General features: G+C 35.3%; 1 protein-coding gene across 1 annotated transcript in view; it reads right to left on the bottom strand.

Annotated features, from left to right (window-relative positions):
* Positions 1–573: 573 nt before the first annotated feature.
* WNT2B (Wnt family member 2B) overlaps positions 574–16,320 on the bottom strand; it is a 34,357-nt gene continuing 18,610 nt past the window's right edge. Inside the window, exons 2-5 of the mRNA XM_070939830.1 lie at positions 7,232–7,452; positions 2,916–3,193; positions 1,505–1,769; positions 574–803 (exon numbers count right to left, since the gene is read on the bottom strand). Coding sequence (XP_070795931.1) covers positions 574–803; positions 1,505–1,769; positions 2,916–3,193; positions 7,232–7,452 — 994 coding nt within the window. The remainder of the gene's footprint in view (positions 804–1,504; positions 1,770–2,915; positions 3,194–7,231; positions 7,453–16,320) is intronic.

Genomic DNA, 16,320 nt, shown 5'->3' with positions numbered 1-16,320 from the left:
TCTTTTTGAAAACAATTTTATATTTCCATAGTTTAATTTCAGTTGGAGAGGAAATATAATGAAAATCCTTTTACACAAAGTTGCTGTTTTTCAGCTGGTATCCATAATGCAGGCATGGTGATCTCTGTTTGAAAGATGAAAATAATATGCTTATTCCGAGTTGGATAAAAAAACTGTGGTTGTTTTCTCCTACTTTTGGGTGCATATGGTATTTATAGTTTACTGTGTAAACTTTTTTTTTAGAATGAGGCACTAAATCACAGCCTGATTCTTAACGTCCTATGTTTATCAGCAACTTCACTCTCCCATTTTGGAACAGTAATACCAAGTAGAGAAAGCTGCACAGTTCACTGTCATTTGCTAATTCATTTTTTAAAAAGTAGGGATATGAAAATCTGCTTGATGAGCAAAGGAGCCCACTAATGCCCCTTGAGAAATATAATCTTCTCTTTGTTTTTTCAGAATGAGTTAAATAAATGCAATGCAGTTGAACTATAACTCCCAGAATTCTCAGGCCCACAGGTGGCACAGCACCAGCTTTCCTTTCCTTTTCTGGATCTGTCCAGCCCTGTCTCAAGTTTGATCAATCCATTCTGCACGCTTTGGTGCTTTACACGTGTGAATGTCTACGGTGTCTTCACATTCTTTGCAGCGAACAGCGCAACACCAATGGAATTTGCACTCGCATTTAGTGACTCGAGTTACTTGAGTGGTATCATAACCTCTTCCACAACACATGACTTCACATCCATCAGTCCCACGTGATACCTTGTTGCACACACGACCAGCAGTTCCTAGGGAACCTGTAAGAAAAGAAGAATAGTTTTATTTAAGCTTGCATGATGTTGGCATTGTATCTTGGAAAACATAGAATTGAAGTCACTTTTTGAAATGAATTATAGAATTCATTTTTAACAGAATTTATAATAGCAAATTCTAGAAATTCACTTAAATTAGTAGCAATACAGTAAGGTTTGAAATCTGGTCTGAATAAATTCTAACAACTATTTCTAACTATAATTTCTAACAACAATTCTACATACATTAGTAGAAGTATAATTTCCTGCCTCAAGCAAGGTGTGAAATAAGAAATATTGGTGAGTAATATTGGTAAGGTGGTCAGGTAGCAGGAGCAACAGAGTGATATCAATCCTACTCTTTCAACCACATTTTGCAAGTATAATTTTCCTCATAATTCAACATTAACTGGAAGTAAAATTGAAATTCCTGGATATACACACTTTACAGTTCAGATGCTAATTTCCATGGGAATTTTTATCCAGATAGGAATTCTGAAGACAAGGAATCCTTCCTACAATGTTAGTGTCCAAGTCACTCTTTCCTAAACAGGATACTCTCTAGATTTGCAAATCTTAATTCCAAGAATTTCCCAACCATCATGATCAATGTTGAAAATTTGAGGAGTTGAAATCTGCCCTTCTGAAAGGTAGGTGCTAAAACTGGAGAAGACCAATGTAAGCAAAATTTCAAAATATTGTTTTACCTGCAGACTTATCCATCAAACAATAATCAGGAGAGTTCTCAAAATATACAAGGTCAGTTTTGGTGGGCTTCCGGAAGTTCTTATTGGCCACAGTAAATCCGGAGCCATCTTGGTTCATAGTCACTTGGATGGCACCATTGTATTTTTTCCGAAGATAATCTCCTGTTTTGCGGAAGTCTGACATTGCCAGCCAGCAAGTCCTTAAGGTACAGGAACCACTGACACCATGACATTTGCATTCTAGTTTCAGGAAACGCTTCACAGCCTGAAATAGAAGGTTTAGTAGCAGATCTAAGGTGGAACAGACAAAAATTGCTTTAATAATAATACTCAGAATGGCTGCTTCTGTTTCTGAGAGATACTGCTTTATTTCTTAGACTGGGTATTTCTCTTTAGATTTTGCTAGTTACAATAATGACCTTCCAGACCTATGAACAATACTTATACCTGCTCTTTTGTGATACATCTCTATCTGGTCAATTAGAGCTGAGAATCATTCTAACTGAAAGATAATAGAAATCACCTTCAGTGACCTCATAAAAATGCTTTTGCTGGAAGGTGTATCTATCAGTTTTTGAATGAAAGGAAGGTTTTGCCAGGATGCAATAAATATCTTATGTTGGTTTTACTGAAGTGGTAGCTATTGGTGCTAAAAACTTCCTATTTGATGTGTGTGTGTGTGTGTGTGTGTGTGTGTGAGAGAGAGAGAGAGAGAGAGAGAGAGAGAGAGAGAGAGAGAGAGAGAGAATTAGAAAGCTCAGTTATTGCCTTGAGCTGCCTCTTTCTCTTTCCCTGTTTTATTTATACTCCATTTAGACATTGATAGTACCAGACCTTTTAATCAAAGTGAACTGAAAATTATTTGAATGTGGCTAAGAATCTGAAGAGGGTTCAAAGTTCCAGTTCCTAACAAATTCCTAGGCTTTTGTGAAGTTGGTGATGCTGTTATTTTTTCTTGTCTGAAAAGTTCATAGTTTGATTATAAATGCTACAAAGCATAAGATAATGATATAGGAATGGTTATATAATCCCTAAAACCGTGTTGGACAATTTGTTCCTCTCTCTAAGTATAATATTATCTCCACATTATGCTAGTGGGCTTTAGCAGTAAAACTATTTTGAGGGCTTTCTTTTGTTTCATTTTCACCTTTCCAACAAATTTCAGTGTTCCAATTATTCATTTTAAATACCAAACCCATCAAAGTAAAAAAGTTCAGCCCAATCCATCTGCCAATGATGCTGACATGCTATCAGTCAACCCTTTGGTGGCTTTTAGATGTCCCCTTCTCTCTATATTCATTCATTCATTCATTCATTCATTCATTCATTCATTCATTCATTCATTCATTCATATTGTAGCCCTATGCTACAAAAAATTGCCTCCCTCGAATCTAAGGTTGGCATTACTAACCGTTCTGCCACAACGATTGTTATGCAGATTCATTAAAGCACGGGCATCTTTCACTGTTTTCTCTTTGGCATCCACAAAGTCCTTTGCAAACTTTATGCCATAATTGATGTTGTCACTGCAGCCCCCCCAGTCAAAGTCCCCTCTGTCATCCTTTGAGCGGCCCCGCTTGTGGGGATCACAGTTGCAGGCTTTTAGCTCCCCTTGGCTGCAGGCCCGGGTGATGGCATATACAACTCCAGCTGAGGAGATTGCGTAGACGAAGGCTGCTTCTCTACTACCTGCCATATAGATAAAAGAAATAAACATGAGTGAATCAGGAAACAGTCGAGGGTTTTGAAAAGAGCATATAAGTTTATATATTGTGTGCGTGTCCTATGGTATTTTTAATCCATCTAATAACTGAATGGTTAGAAATCAATGGAACTATGGACACAAGATGCTTTATCTTTACATGCCAAAATAAAAGATGCGTTAAGAGAATAACAGATGATTCAATTGGAAGATATACATATCTCAACAATAGAATACATATTTGAAAAGTAAAGCCTTTCCCATCAATATTCAGTTCCTAACAGCTCCAAGTAAAAGGCTCCTAAGTAGCAAGAAGAGAAAAAGATAACCTACTGACTACAGAAAACATTTTTAAGGAACCTGAAAATATGACAGAACAGTAGCACTACAGATACTCATTTTATCAGCTAAAGCATAATTGAGATAATGCTTGTATTGTTAATGAACTATCAGTTCATATTCTAGAGAAGCTAAACTAAGGCATGCTAAGCAAATATTCTAAAATATTTTCTGGATCAAAAGAGGGATTAGCAGTGGATAAACCAAAGAAGAATTAAACCCAACTTATTGAAAAAAGTTCATCTGGTCAGAATGCCAGAAAAATGGCATTCTGGAAAATGGAAAAACGTTTTAGTTATGTACTATCTTACGAAAGAAGCGTGACATTCAAGGGTGTGAGTCCTAATTAGGAAAAAATGTTCTGGCTAAGCAATTAAAGATTTTATTTTCATTTTCTTTTTTATGCATTTGGAACTGATAATTTAGGTATTTCAGTTTGTACTACTTCTATATCAGTGCCTTTCAGGTAGATTGGGAGGACTTTATAAATTCCAGAATTATAATCTGATCACAGCTGAAGGACATTATATGGAAGAAAACCATCATGGGCTCTGTATTACAGTTTTCAAGGGTTTCCCTTGCTTATTTATTATCACTGTAGAAGCTGCTTGATTTTAGACTATATTCTTTGAATGTGAGCAACTATTATACCAACTCACTCACATCTGGACTGGGGGGAAAGCAGATGTTTGCTTAGAAAAACAGAGAAGTACTTCTTCCAGAAACATTAAATTGTTTTGCAAATCCCCATCTAGCACAGACTACTGCTTTATATTTTATAGATCTTCTCTAAATTTGCACCTCATTTTACAATGGTTATAAAAGCAACAGCAAATAAAAAACATACCATTATATTCTGCAAGAACAGCCTATATATAATCAGTTTCATTCAAAGCACAGAGTGCATTTTATTTGCCTTAAGGGAAACCAAGGAGATCTCTTTTCAGAAGATTTGGCTATTTCCCCATTTCTATTACCCATGCATCCCAAATCCAGGTAGCTAATTTGGATGTTATGTCCACATAAATTCAAGCTGCCAAATTTGAGAAGCACTGTCTTACAGAGTATTCCCTGACCTTTAATACCTGCACACTCTAACTAAAGCAAAATTCTATGACTAGTAGCAGAAACACCAGAAAAAAATGTTAACATATATCCTTTTAAAGGCAGATCACTTATTAAAACATGTCTATGCTGTTTTGTATTATAGAAGATCCAGAAGCAGTTTACAATAATTTCAAAAGAGATTTCAGGCGTAAACAAAATTAAAAACAAGTTGAAAAAAAACCTGTTATTAAAATAAAAACTTTAGTGGGAATTATGGCTGGAGAAGAACTACAATAAAAAGCTTTTGAAAGAGATACAAAATGTGTTGGCATTGAAGGGGAAAACACATCCGACATTACCATGGAAAAGCTCATTTGGCGTTGCAGCCAGGATCCTAATTTCTTAAGAGACTTAAATACTTGGAAAAATTTTAAGGTCCCAGAACTGTTTAGAGCTTTATGTACTAATAGCAATACTTTTTATGTGACTCAATAGCAGATTGAGAGCCAGTGTAGCATAGATGAAATATGGATACCATTACAACTGCAGGAATCCAGTATCTGTATTCTATATTATTCTATATTATTCAGATAAGCCTGAAAAACAGACCTATTGCAATCTTTAGATTACCAACATATGACTAATCATAGCAAATTATTTCTGTCCAGAAATGGTGCAGTTGATGTATAGCCTAAGCTATACCCTAAAGTGTGAAACTCCAAGCATAGCAGGGAATTCCTTCGTTTTTGGATTTAGAAACTTTCCTGTTTCCATCTTTTTTTATGCTTTCCACCCCCAACCTGGAGTGTTCAAGTTGTCTTGATCTACAGATATTTAGCTTGGTGTCATCAATGCAAGTGATGTCTTGCTTCAGATACCCCAGTGACCGCACCCAGGTGTGTCTTAGTACTAAGCCTGTTAGAAAATAGTTCTGTGGTTTTCCAATGTTATTCTCTCAGATAGAGGCAGAAGCTGTTTCAGAGCTGCCATGATCAATGGCATTAAAAGCTGCTGAACTATCAAGTAAGCATTCCCTCTTCATCAGGACAGTCAAGCTGGATTCTGTCCTATAACTCAGACTGGAGGAGATAATCATTATTTCCCCCAAATGCTCAGAGTTGAATCAGCAGCTGCTTCTTAATCAACTTGTGTCAAATGGGGCAATTTTCATTGGTGCAAGTGTGATATAGATAGCAATAAGAAAAAGGTTGGTTCAGTTTAAAGCTAGAAATAAAGAGCTGTTGTGGATCCCAACTCCGAGCTATTTTGTAAAGAATCTAGATGACGACAATCAAAGCTCCAAAACTAATGCGTTCAGATGTAAAGAGACTACTGTATCTAGATTTCCTTTCTATTAAATAATTTTTTTACAGTGTGAATAGATCATCACCCCACATTATTTGAGCATGCAAATGATGGCACAAAATTAATTAATTAATATTTATTTATTTATTTATTTATTTATTTATTTATTTATTTATTTATTCATTTTTCACAGTTCTTAACTGCCCATCTCCCTCAGAGAGGGGGTCTGGTCAGCGTACAATTTAATCAATAAAATTAAGCATTAAAAACAGAATAATTTTTTAAATTTTAAAAAAATATAAAGGAACATTATAAAAGTACAAAAGATGGAGAGTTTCAAGATGGGGAGGTTAGCAGTTGTTAATACAGATGAGGGACAGGGGTTCACATGGGGACAACCAGCTGCATGGTTTTGTGAACCCCTGGGTCCCCCATATAAGGCTATACAAACAGGTTTTGGCCCCTTTGCAGAAAGCCAAGAGATTGGGAACATGTTTTCATAGAAAAGTTGACTATATAAGAACATATTTATGGAGATTCTCGGTTATCTAGATTATAGTTGTCTCAAAGGTGTTTTTTTTTTTAAAAGGCAATTTTTTGAGGAAGAAGAAGACGTTTTGCTTCTCATGATAATGATAAACATAATCAGCTCCAGTGAATTTATTTTCCATTTAAACCTGCAAATGTCCCTTAAAAACTGTTAACTGAGTCTTGTAGTTTGCTGATTTTAATTTACGGTTGTTCAAACATGGCTAAAGAGTTTGGAATGAATAATCAGTTATTCCTAAACTGTTCTATAATAGCTTTGATTTAGATAGGCTTTCTCCTCTAATGATCAGCAGCTTTGAGGGCTTTCTAAAAGAGTTAAAAAGCCTGGTTCAGAAAGCAATCTTATTGTCAGTGGGAAAAAGAAGAAGGAGGAGGAGAAGGAAGAGGAGAAAGAGAAGAAGAAGTAGAAAAAGAAAAAGAAGAAATAATGACCAGTTTTGACCGTTTTACTACAACACTTGATATAAAATTTTTGTGACCAAGAACAAAATTAAAGCAATGCAGCATCCCTACATTTTTATCTCAGATGTAAAATCAAAGCAACATTGAAGAAAGGGAATGATCTATTTATTTATTTAGCATATAGCAGAAGAAAGGGAAAGATAATACAGAGGGAGAGAGAGAGAGAGAGAATGGAATGGAATGGAATGGAATGGAAGAGAAGAGAAGAGAAGAGAAGAGAAGAGAAGAGAAGAGAAGAGAAGAGAAGAGAAGAGAAGAGAAGAGAAGAGAAGAGAAGGAAGTTCATACTGCCTTATCATCACTGAACTGATAAAGGGACTTACTTCGGAGCATGACTCTGCCAAAAACGGTGTGGTCTCTGTCCAAAGTGCTGCAGTTCCAACGATGGTGACGGAATTGGTGCTGGCATTCCCGAATCCACTCTTTAGCTCCTTCTCCTATGGATTGCATGATATCTGGGTAACTCTGGCACAAGTGCCGCTGTTTATTGACTAGTCCTGGTATGTTATCACAGATCACCCTTGTGCCTAGGGCCCCAATATACCTGTAGGGATATAAATAATGTCTGTGAAATAATCAGGACTCAATCTTTCATAAAACAGTTAATGCTATTAATGAATGAAATGAATAGGTAGCTACTGGCGTCCTTAATACTTTCATTTTCTTTCTCAGACTGGCATAAACTGCTCACAGTTTCCTGTCCATACACATTTCTTTAGTGCTATGTATCCCACTTTTTACACTGCATAAAGATAAATGTAAATATACCAACAGTGAAGCAGTTAAAAATTTATGAATATAGTTGCATGTAGGAGATACATTTATCTAGTTAACAAAACAATAATCAACAACAAAATATTTTGCAATGGCAATACAGAAAACTTTAAAAAGGTAATATTTTGAAATCCATATGTAGGCTTATATCTTTAAATGTTTGTTAACAAGATTATTCAATATTATGTCAATCTTTAATTCCACATGATATTATCATTGCCAGGCTGAAATGATAGTACTGTCATAAAGTAGAATCATAAATGGTTGGCTAACCAAATGCTCAGAAATTCAATATTCAAGACTCTATATCAGGATGCAGAGCATTAATAGTGAGTTTCTGCAGGGCAATATTATTCAATAGTTTTAACAACAACAACAACAACAACAACAACAACAACAACAACAACTTTATTGTCATTGTACGGGTATACAAAGTATACCCATACAACGAAATTCACTTAACACTCAAAGACCAGGTCCAACACACATAACAATCCCCAAACACACTGGAATGACCTGGAACTGGGATTAATGGGCTGCTTTTCAAACTTGCAACAATTCTACAACAAGATGGAGGAAATTGGTTTTCTGCACATTCCATCAGGTTGGGCAAGATGATCCTTGTGGTCCCTTCTCATTCTATAATTCTGTGATTTAAAATTGAGGAAACAAAGCTGAAGGAGAGTGGGGGAAATGTATCTGATGCTTAAGGAATTATGGCTTTACACTTGGATATAATTTTGTGGCAATGGCAGCCGGGCGCTTTCAGATATAATCACTATATTAAGTTGCACCAAGAAGTCTTCTGAAGTATAATGACAAGAAGAAACATGCAAATAATTATTGGGCTCATTTTTAATGAAATACTTAAATCTCTTGATATTTGAAAAGGAAATGAGATCAATGATCTCAGACTTCTCTTCCCAGAGAATATATGGGTTTTGCCCTTAATAAGCAAATGCATTGTATTATGTTATGATGTTATGTCATGCCATTTCTATGGTAAATTAATACTATAAAATCTAACTCGAGTACTCTGGATTTCTTAAAGAACAATATTTTATTTTAGTGCATATTTAGTTCAAGAGCATTCTATTATCAACCTAGCTTCAGCTCTCATTCTTTCTAGCTGACATTGTAGCAAGCAGAACAGGCAAATATTTTCGTTTGCTAAGTATCTGAATGATTCTTCCAACAGGAACAGTCTTTGTGTGTGTCAAGATGTGTTCTGACTTGGATTTGAATTGCTAACATGTTAATCTTATACCAAATGGCTAAAGAACAGGACATTGCTAACAACTTTGTACAGCTTAGACACAAAATTATCCCAGGTCAACATCCTAGGTCAAAACAACATGTATCTCTTTGATAAATTGATGTTGGAAGCCAAACAAGTTAAAGAGCAACATTTCCCAACAGTATTAAAAAGCAAAGTATCCAGGTGCAGCTGGACTATATAATGGTGGGTTTTAAAAGGCGCCACTTTTTTCTGTGTGTTTAAGATTCTGCAAATTCATTGTAGGTGTCAGCTTAAGAAATTTCAAAGTTATGAGCCAACCATACTAATATTAGATTGTAAAAACCCTTATATATTTAATGGGTTACTTCAGTTTGGGTCTTCAGGCTGCAATGCTGAAAACGTGGCTTTTATTTTACAGAAAAATAAGATGAAATGTTCTTATATGTAACAGAAATGAGACCACCAAATAAAATATAATAAATCTCACAATGTATTATCACATTGCTCCATAAGTTTGTCTACACATGGAAAGAGCTTGTTTATGACTACAGTGTTTCCCCAAAAATAAGATCCTGTCTTATATTTTTTTGAACCCCCCAAAAAGTGCTTGGCCTTATTTTCAGGGAGGTCTTATTATTTTGGGGCGTGTGGAGCAAGATGGGACTCCTCTTGCTGTCTTACCTGATTTCCAGCTCTGCATTTAAATATTTTTAGGGAGGGCTTATTTTCGGGGGGAGGCTTATTTTAGTGCATGCGTTCAAAAGCCCAATGGTCTTGTTATCTGGGGATGCTTTATTTTCAGGGAAACAGGGTAGTTATTTAACCCATTGCTTCAAGGCATTGCATGGAGATTGCCTCAATGTTTCTTGCTAACAGTTCTGAAAGATACTTTATATTTCAGTTAGGGTTTGAAACTCAACCAAGAGTGTCTTGTCATTTTGTCAGATACGTTTTTCATTCAGGGACTGTCATCTTACCAGTAGTTCTTAAGAAATTGTGACACATTGTACTTCCTGTATAACACAGTCTTAGGAAAGGTTATTTGGCACTAAAAACCTGAGTTCATTAGGACTTTTTCCCAAGATATTGTACATATGATTCCTGCTTTAGATTAATAAATCTTCATTGTTTTGTTTGTTATTAGTATTCTCTGGACTTCCATATAAAAGATGTGAATGTCTCCCACTGAGGATTTAAAATTGTTAATAAATAAATAAAAATAAACAGTTGTATGTTCAAGTATGGAATTCTCCACATCGATCAAACAACTTCTTTTTTTCACACCAGAAGGAAATTAATATTGTTATAATAATTTTTTTATGTGTAAGGCTATCATACTACGTACTGTATCTCTAAAGCTGTATTTCTGGCTGAAAAAATGAATGTCTTGGGTAGAGTTCAAATGTTTTGAGTTCCTAGACTGGAATTAAGACCCTCCCTTTAATGATAATAATAAAAAAAAGGGCTATATGGCTGTATTTCACTGTCTCCCACACCATCTGCTATCATTTGTATTAGTCATGAAGATAGCTCACATCCTTATGAAAGATCTGCAAATACAGACAAAATCCCATTATTTTTCTCCTCATAAAATATTTTGTTTCAACTCTGGTGAGAAGTTGAGGTCATCTAGGGCTGGCATGGTGGATGATAAACATTGCTCCCCACATCCTTGGCAAATGAGGTCTGTTTTGGCTAACATACATTATTTTCACAAGCTGGCTGATCAACTGCTCAAGAGAAAAGACAGGATACAAGAGGCATTAGAAGGCGGTCTGTTGTCAAATGTGAAGAAGCAGAACATGGAGTATGTAGGAAAAAATAAGCAACCATGGAATTCAGTCATGACCTTAGAAAAAGAAGCTTAATGCAACAACTCTATAGTTTCTTTGGACCAGGCTCTATTGTATAATGGTAGAAACAAACTATTTTCTTGATTCTTTGGCTTCAGGTCAGTAAAAGCTAGACTGTCCCTATTCTACCATGGACTTAGTGGGAACTTACCACAAAGTGTGTATGAAACCACTTGAAAAGAAGATTGCCTATGATATCCTGCCAAGTGATATGGAGAATTTTGTTATTCCCTAGCTTCTGGACTTCCTGTAAATATGTGGTAAAATTCTCACCACTTAGAAGAATGTCAGAGCCACACATGGTTACATGTGTGCTATGGAAAACTATTCTGGTGAATGGATGTTTTCAGCCAACTGCAGCCATGGCTAAATTGCAGAACCCTTTGTTCTTCTATGACCTAGAAAAACCAAGATGGAACTCCTGGTTCCATCCATGAACCAGAATAAAGATTAGTTTTAATTTAAATAACAGAGAAGAACTCTGGAAATTATGAGGCAATACTCTGCAAATAAAAGTGTTCTTCTTCTAATATTTCTAGTTATTTTATAATTAATTAAGTATGGGATAAGTTGCTTCTGTACTGATACTTTTTTTCCCAGCTATTCACTCTGCATTCAGGAATCCAGATGATATCATTAAGGCATACCAAACTATTGACTTGAAATGATGGAAACAGCAATCTTTCCGATAGTTTTCTAATGCAAAGAAAATAGATCTAGAAACTTGTAAAGTTCAAAACTGTCCCCTAGAAAATAAACTCAAACCCCAAAAACACAACTGGCAGTGCAGCTCCTACAGTTATTTATTTATTATTTGCTTCATTTTGCTTTATCTGTTTAGGTTTCTGTATTTTTAGAATTGTGTTTAAATACTGTTTAAATAATTTTATAATATAGTACATATAAAAGTTAGGTGCATATACATGTAGCCATTTTGATTTTTTCTTTAATTTTTAATCCACGGGAGAGGAACTATTTTTAAGTCTCCAGGCTACTTGTCCTTTCCTTTGAAAATGAAAATGAAAATAAATCCATTCTTCTGGCACTAAAGGATGCCTATTCTTCTTTTTCTGTACAGTTATCAAACTAATTAAACAAGAGTTTGGCTTATGTCAGCTCCCTTTGCTCCATGCTGCCTATAGATTTAGAAGCCTATAGGAAAAAATGCATAGTTTAACCCAATATTTTTCAACTTTGGCAACCTTAAGATGTGTGGACTTCCAGAACTCCCGAGACAGCAGGGCATGATGGGACCTGTTTGTCATTTGGCAACTCTGAATTTTCTCTTGTCTCTAAACACTTTTTTCTCCTATCCAAGATTTCTTGATTTCTCTCATAATAGTCTATTTACCAGTGTCTCCTCAGACTCTTATGTCCCTTCCATTTCTCAGTTCTTTGTTTATGCTAATTTATTTTGTGCCTGTCATTTTTCAGTCATTCTGACTTTCATATCTATTTTTCTTCAACTTTCTTCAGTAGTTTGCATTCCTTCTCCACCTCCAGTTTTTCTTTTAATGACATGGCATCTCTTAGCTCAAAACAATAACTCTTCTTCAATTGTCTTCCTTACCTTCTGTCCCTCTACAGCCAAATATATTTTTCCATGCTACAACATGCTGCAGCACATACATGCAGAATCTAAAACAAAAAAAATCCTTGCTCAGTCATGTGCAAGTGAACACTTATTTCACTGATAACTTTATAATTTAAAACTAATTTGACTGAATTCTTTAAGCCGGTAACAACTTTAAACTGTGAATGAAATTTCTAAGCACTGAAATAATCCATTTGATAGATGAATTTGGGCATTTTTCTCTTTATACAATGTTCATTATAAATAACACTTGTAATATTTATTTTGCTCTTGAAGAATATTAGAATATTCTGCTATATTTGTATTCTTGAGCTAATTTTCTCCCTTGAAATAGATATTCCCACATCTCAAAGCATAGTACATATGTTTTACATGTGACACACCTCTTAGAAAGATTATTTCATTTGTGTCTTTGAATAGTACATATAAACATGTCTCTTCATGTATCAGTTCAAAATGTCATACCTGTGAGAACAATATTTTCACCTAAGCTTGTGCTGAAGGATTCACAAGGCTGAATTGATTCAGTCCACAAATGCTTAAAATTCTAGCTGTGTGGAATCCAAATATTCAATGAATATCTATCCAGAATCATAGCATATATCCTTCCCACCCATTCATCAGGTTGATCTTGGGATCATCAGATTAATTTGACTGGAGTTTCTGGGGAAGTAGAGTAAATCAGTAGCAAACCAGAATGTCTTTAAAAAATATGAAGAAGCCATGATGGACATATCTTTTTCTCACTGAGAATATAAACAGTCCATGGTCTTTCTCTTTGATTATAATAACTCTTTTCTGAATGGCAGATGACATAGTTATTAACTGCGTAATTAATGCAGATTGCCCCCAGTAAGTCTCACTCTTCTTTTCTGTCTAGTTCATGGTGTAATGGATGTTACAAAGGTAATATTAAATACAATGTTAGAAGATTATATTATCAATCTCAGTCTAGCTTGCAAGAAAAAACATAGCAATGACCATCATTCTCTGTACTGAATGCTGATGGTTTAAATTACTTCTTCCAACTTTTATCATTATTTGATCTTTCAAGCTCTTTGTCTTATAATTGGCTATCTCTACAGCACCAATTCAACTCATCTCATCTCATTCTGGATGGTTTGTTTATCAAGTGAAAGTGGGAAGTCCTGACACAGAAGCATCTGTGCAATTCAAAAACGTTTTGACACAAGTGGGTGAAGGCCAACTTTGAAAGATATTTTAAAGTTTGGGAGATGGCATCCACAGTTTATTGACAATATATTACAGGGAGAACTGTTTCCTTTGCTGAAACATGAGCATATGAGGTTCAGAGGCAGAACCTTCCAATCGCACAATTTTAAATCATATTATTATTATTATCTCAATTGTACCTACGGAGCCAATGATTTAAACATTTGTCCACTTTTCCTGCCAAGGGTCTCAATTGAGGCAAATATTATTTTAAGGATAAAGCTGAGAAAGACAATACAGAAAGGTCACTGATTGCTTTCTTTTTCCTGCAGTCCACTGTGCCAACAAAGTCCTACTTCCAAAGCGCCAGCTTCATGCTGTGTGAGATGATTACTGTCAGGCCAAAATAATGTAACTTAAAAGACCTGTTCAGGCATTGCTTTGCATTAGAAGACCTGTTCCATATCTGCCTGTAGGCGGGCATAAAGACCCAATCAAGCATTAGAAATGCTACCAGTTGCTTGCATATGGCACAGTGCAAAAATGTACAAAAAGAAGAAATATAGAAACTACCAAATAATTTTTTCTGATCTAAATGGATATATGTTTTTTATGTGATACACCAAAAATAATCAGATTTAAGTTATAATAGATACGCACAATATAAGGCCCATAAATTGATCATGGTCATTGGAGGAATTCTAATAACCATGGATTATCAACATTTCAAATTTCTGCGTAGGAAACCAAGTCAATCAAAAGCAGGATTTGGAATGGATAATATCATGTGGGTTCCTCAGTTTCCTAACCTTTTCGCTTGCATTCAGAAAGTTCTGATGGAGCTGGCTTTTCTTTGCCTTGCTGCTGATGCATCCAAACATCTCTATCAGTGTGTGATTGTCAGAGAAAGTAGATGACCCCATACTCCTAATTTTGGCAAGAAGGAACAAATCTAAAAATGGAGACAGGACGACAGGACGACAAAACAGACCAAATAAAAAGGGAACTGAAAGAATAGAAAGCCTGCCTAGTCTTTTACAATTCCTGCTCTGTGGAATGATCTCCCCTCCCTTCCCGAAAAGATTTGTGCAGCTCTCACACTTATGTAATTCAGGAAACTATTGAAGACATGGATGTTCTAGCTGTTATAATTTTTGAGGCCAATTTTTGTTCTTTTGCTTGTTTTGTTTTGAATTCTCCCTCTCTTTCTTTTAGTCCGTCCCTGTCCCCCCCCCACATCTGTCTATCATGTATCTAATCATCTTCTTAGCTAAATATTGTATATTCTTAGCTGTAAACTGCCCAGAGTCATTTTGGACTCAGGAGTCTTATAAATTAATAATTTAAATAAGTAAAATAAAATGTGAAATTTGAGGGGGTGAAGAATAATTGAGGTAGGAGTTGAACAAAATGTGAAGAATTAAAGACAGGCAGTGACCATGTATAAGAACGAATAGAAAATGAAAAATTGAAAAGTTATTTTTTAATGATTACCAAAATCCTCAATTTTTTTATAAATAAAAAAAAATGAATCCCTTATGAACTTTCTGATGAAAGTCCTTGGTGAAAGCTTGTGGTTGATAGTACTTATCCAAGGGCAGGACTTTTAGAGAAATATAGACCCCTAGCTCAAACTAAGATTCAAACACTCCTTTTGAAACTGCCCCAAACTCTGAAGATTTTTCCCAAGCCAATCATGTAAGCAATGCTTGTATTGCATAACTATAAGCAACTATGCTTATAGAACTATTTTATTTTAAAAAATAAAATAAGGCAGAAAAAGCGCAAAAAGCACAGCTTCTGGAATTCCTTTTGATCTCTCAAAATAGCTCTGTCCAGAATGACGAGACTGCTATGAAAGGGATGGAGGCGTAAGAGCAGAGAAGACAACAATATTTAGAGGTACTGCCAAACTGTCCCTCTTATAAGATGCATTTGATCCCTTCCTGATTTCAAAGTGTTATTGATGGACAGAGTTCTGGGTTCTGAGTTCTTCACATAATTCCTTTCCAACATTCTGTGCTCTGCAAACCCCAAGTAGAACAATAGGAACAGTCTGTTTAGCAGAATCCCTGCTGCTCCAGCTAAATAATGTTTAAGCAGTTAGACGTTCTTAATGAAGTTGAAATGGTTTGGGAGAAATTTCTATATCATACATACATATGTCTTTGTTTTGTTACTGTTTATACTAAATGATGCAGGTGTCTGAAATACCTGATTGCCAAAAATAAAATGGGATGGGGAAAGGGGGGGGGGGGGAAACAGCTGGAATTATTGTCATCCATGGCTTTAATTACTTAAAGATTTTTTAAAAAATAATAATGCCCAGAAATGTTCTCTGTTCTTTATTACTATTTTTTGTTTTTGGACTGGACTCACTGGTTTCAGGGTTGAATTCAAAGTAAACATTACACGCAAATCATGAATTATGCATCTCAGCAAATAGCCTAGCATTTACAGCTTTCATTTTACAAAGATGTTGGCCATAGAATGGTTATTTAACCAAACAGGCTGAATGAACAAAGAAACTGATTGGTAGAACTCAGAACAGCTACATTCCTGCCAGATGCATAAATGGAAACTGTCATGACACGTACATGATAAAGTTATCATAAAATATTATTTGCATCACAATAATTAATGCAGAACATAAATGGCAACGTTTGCGTCATTACATTATTTATTTGCTTCCCCTTGTCTTTGTAGACTGCTATTTACTTATTAGATTTGTATAACCACACTTCTTATTTATGAGACCATGGGCAGCATAGAATAATT

Source organism: Pituophis catenifer, unplaced genomic scaffold (genome assembly GCF_029215685.1).
Source record: "Pituophis catenifer annectens isolate HBS135680 unplaced genomic scaffold, rPitCat1.0.hap2 SCAF_3, whole genome shotgun sequence".
NCBI classification, from domain to species: domain Eukaryota; kingdom Metazoa; phylum Chordata; class Lepidosauria; order Squamata; family Colubridae; genus Pituophis; species Pituophis catenifer.
The sequence above is the reverse complement of the archived record's forward strand: the minus strand, read 5'-3'. Positions and strand labels throughout refer to the sequence as shown.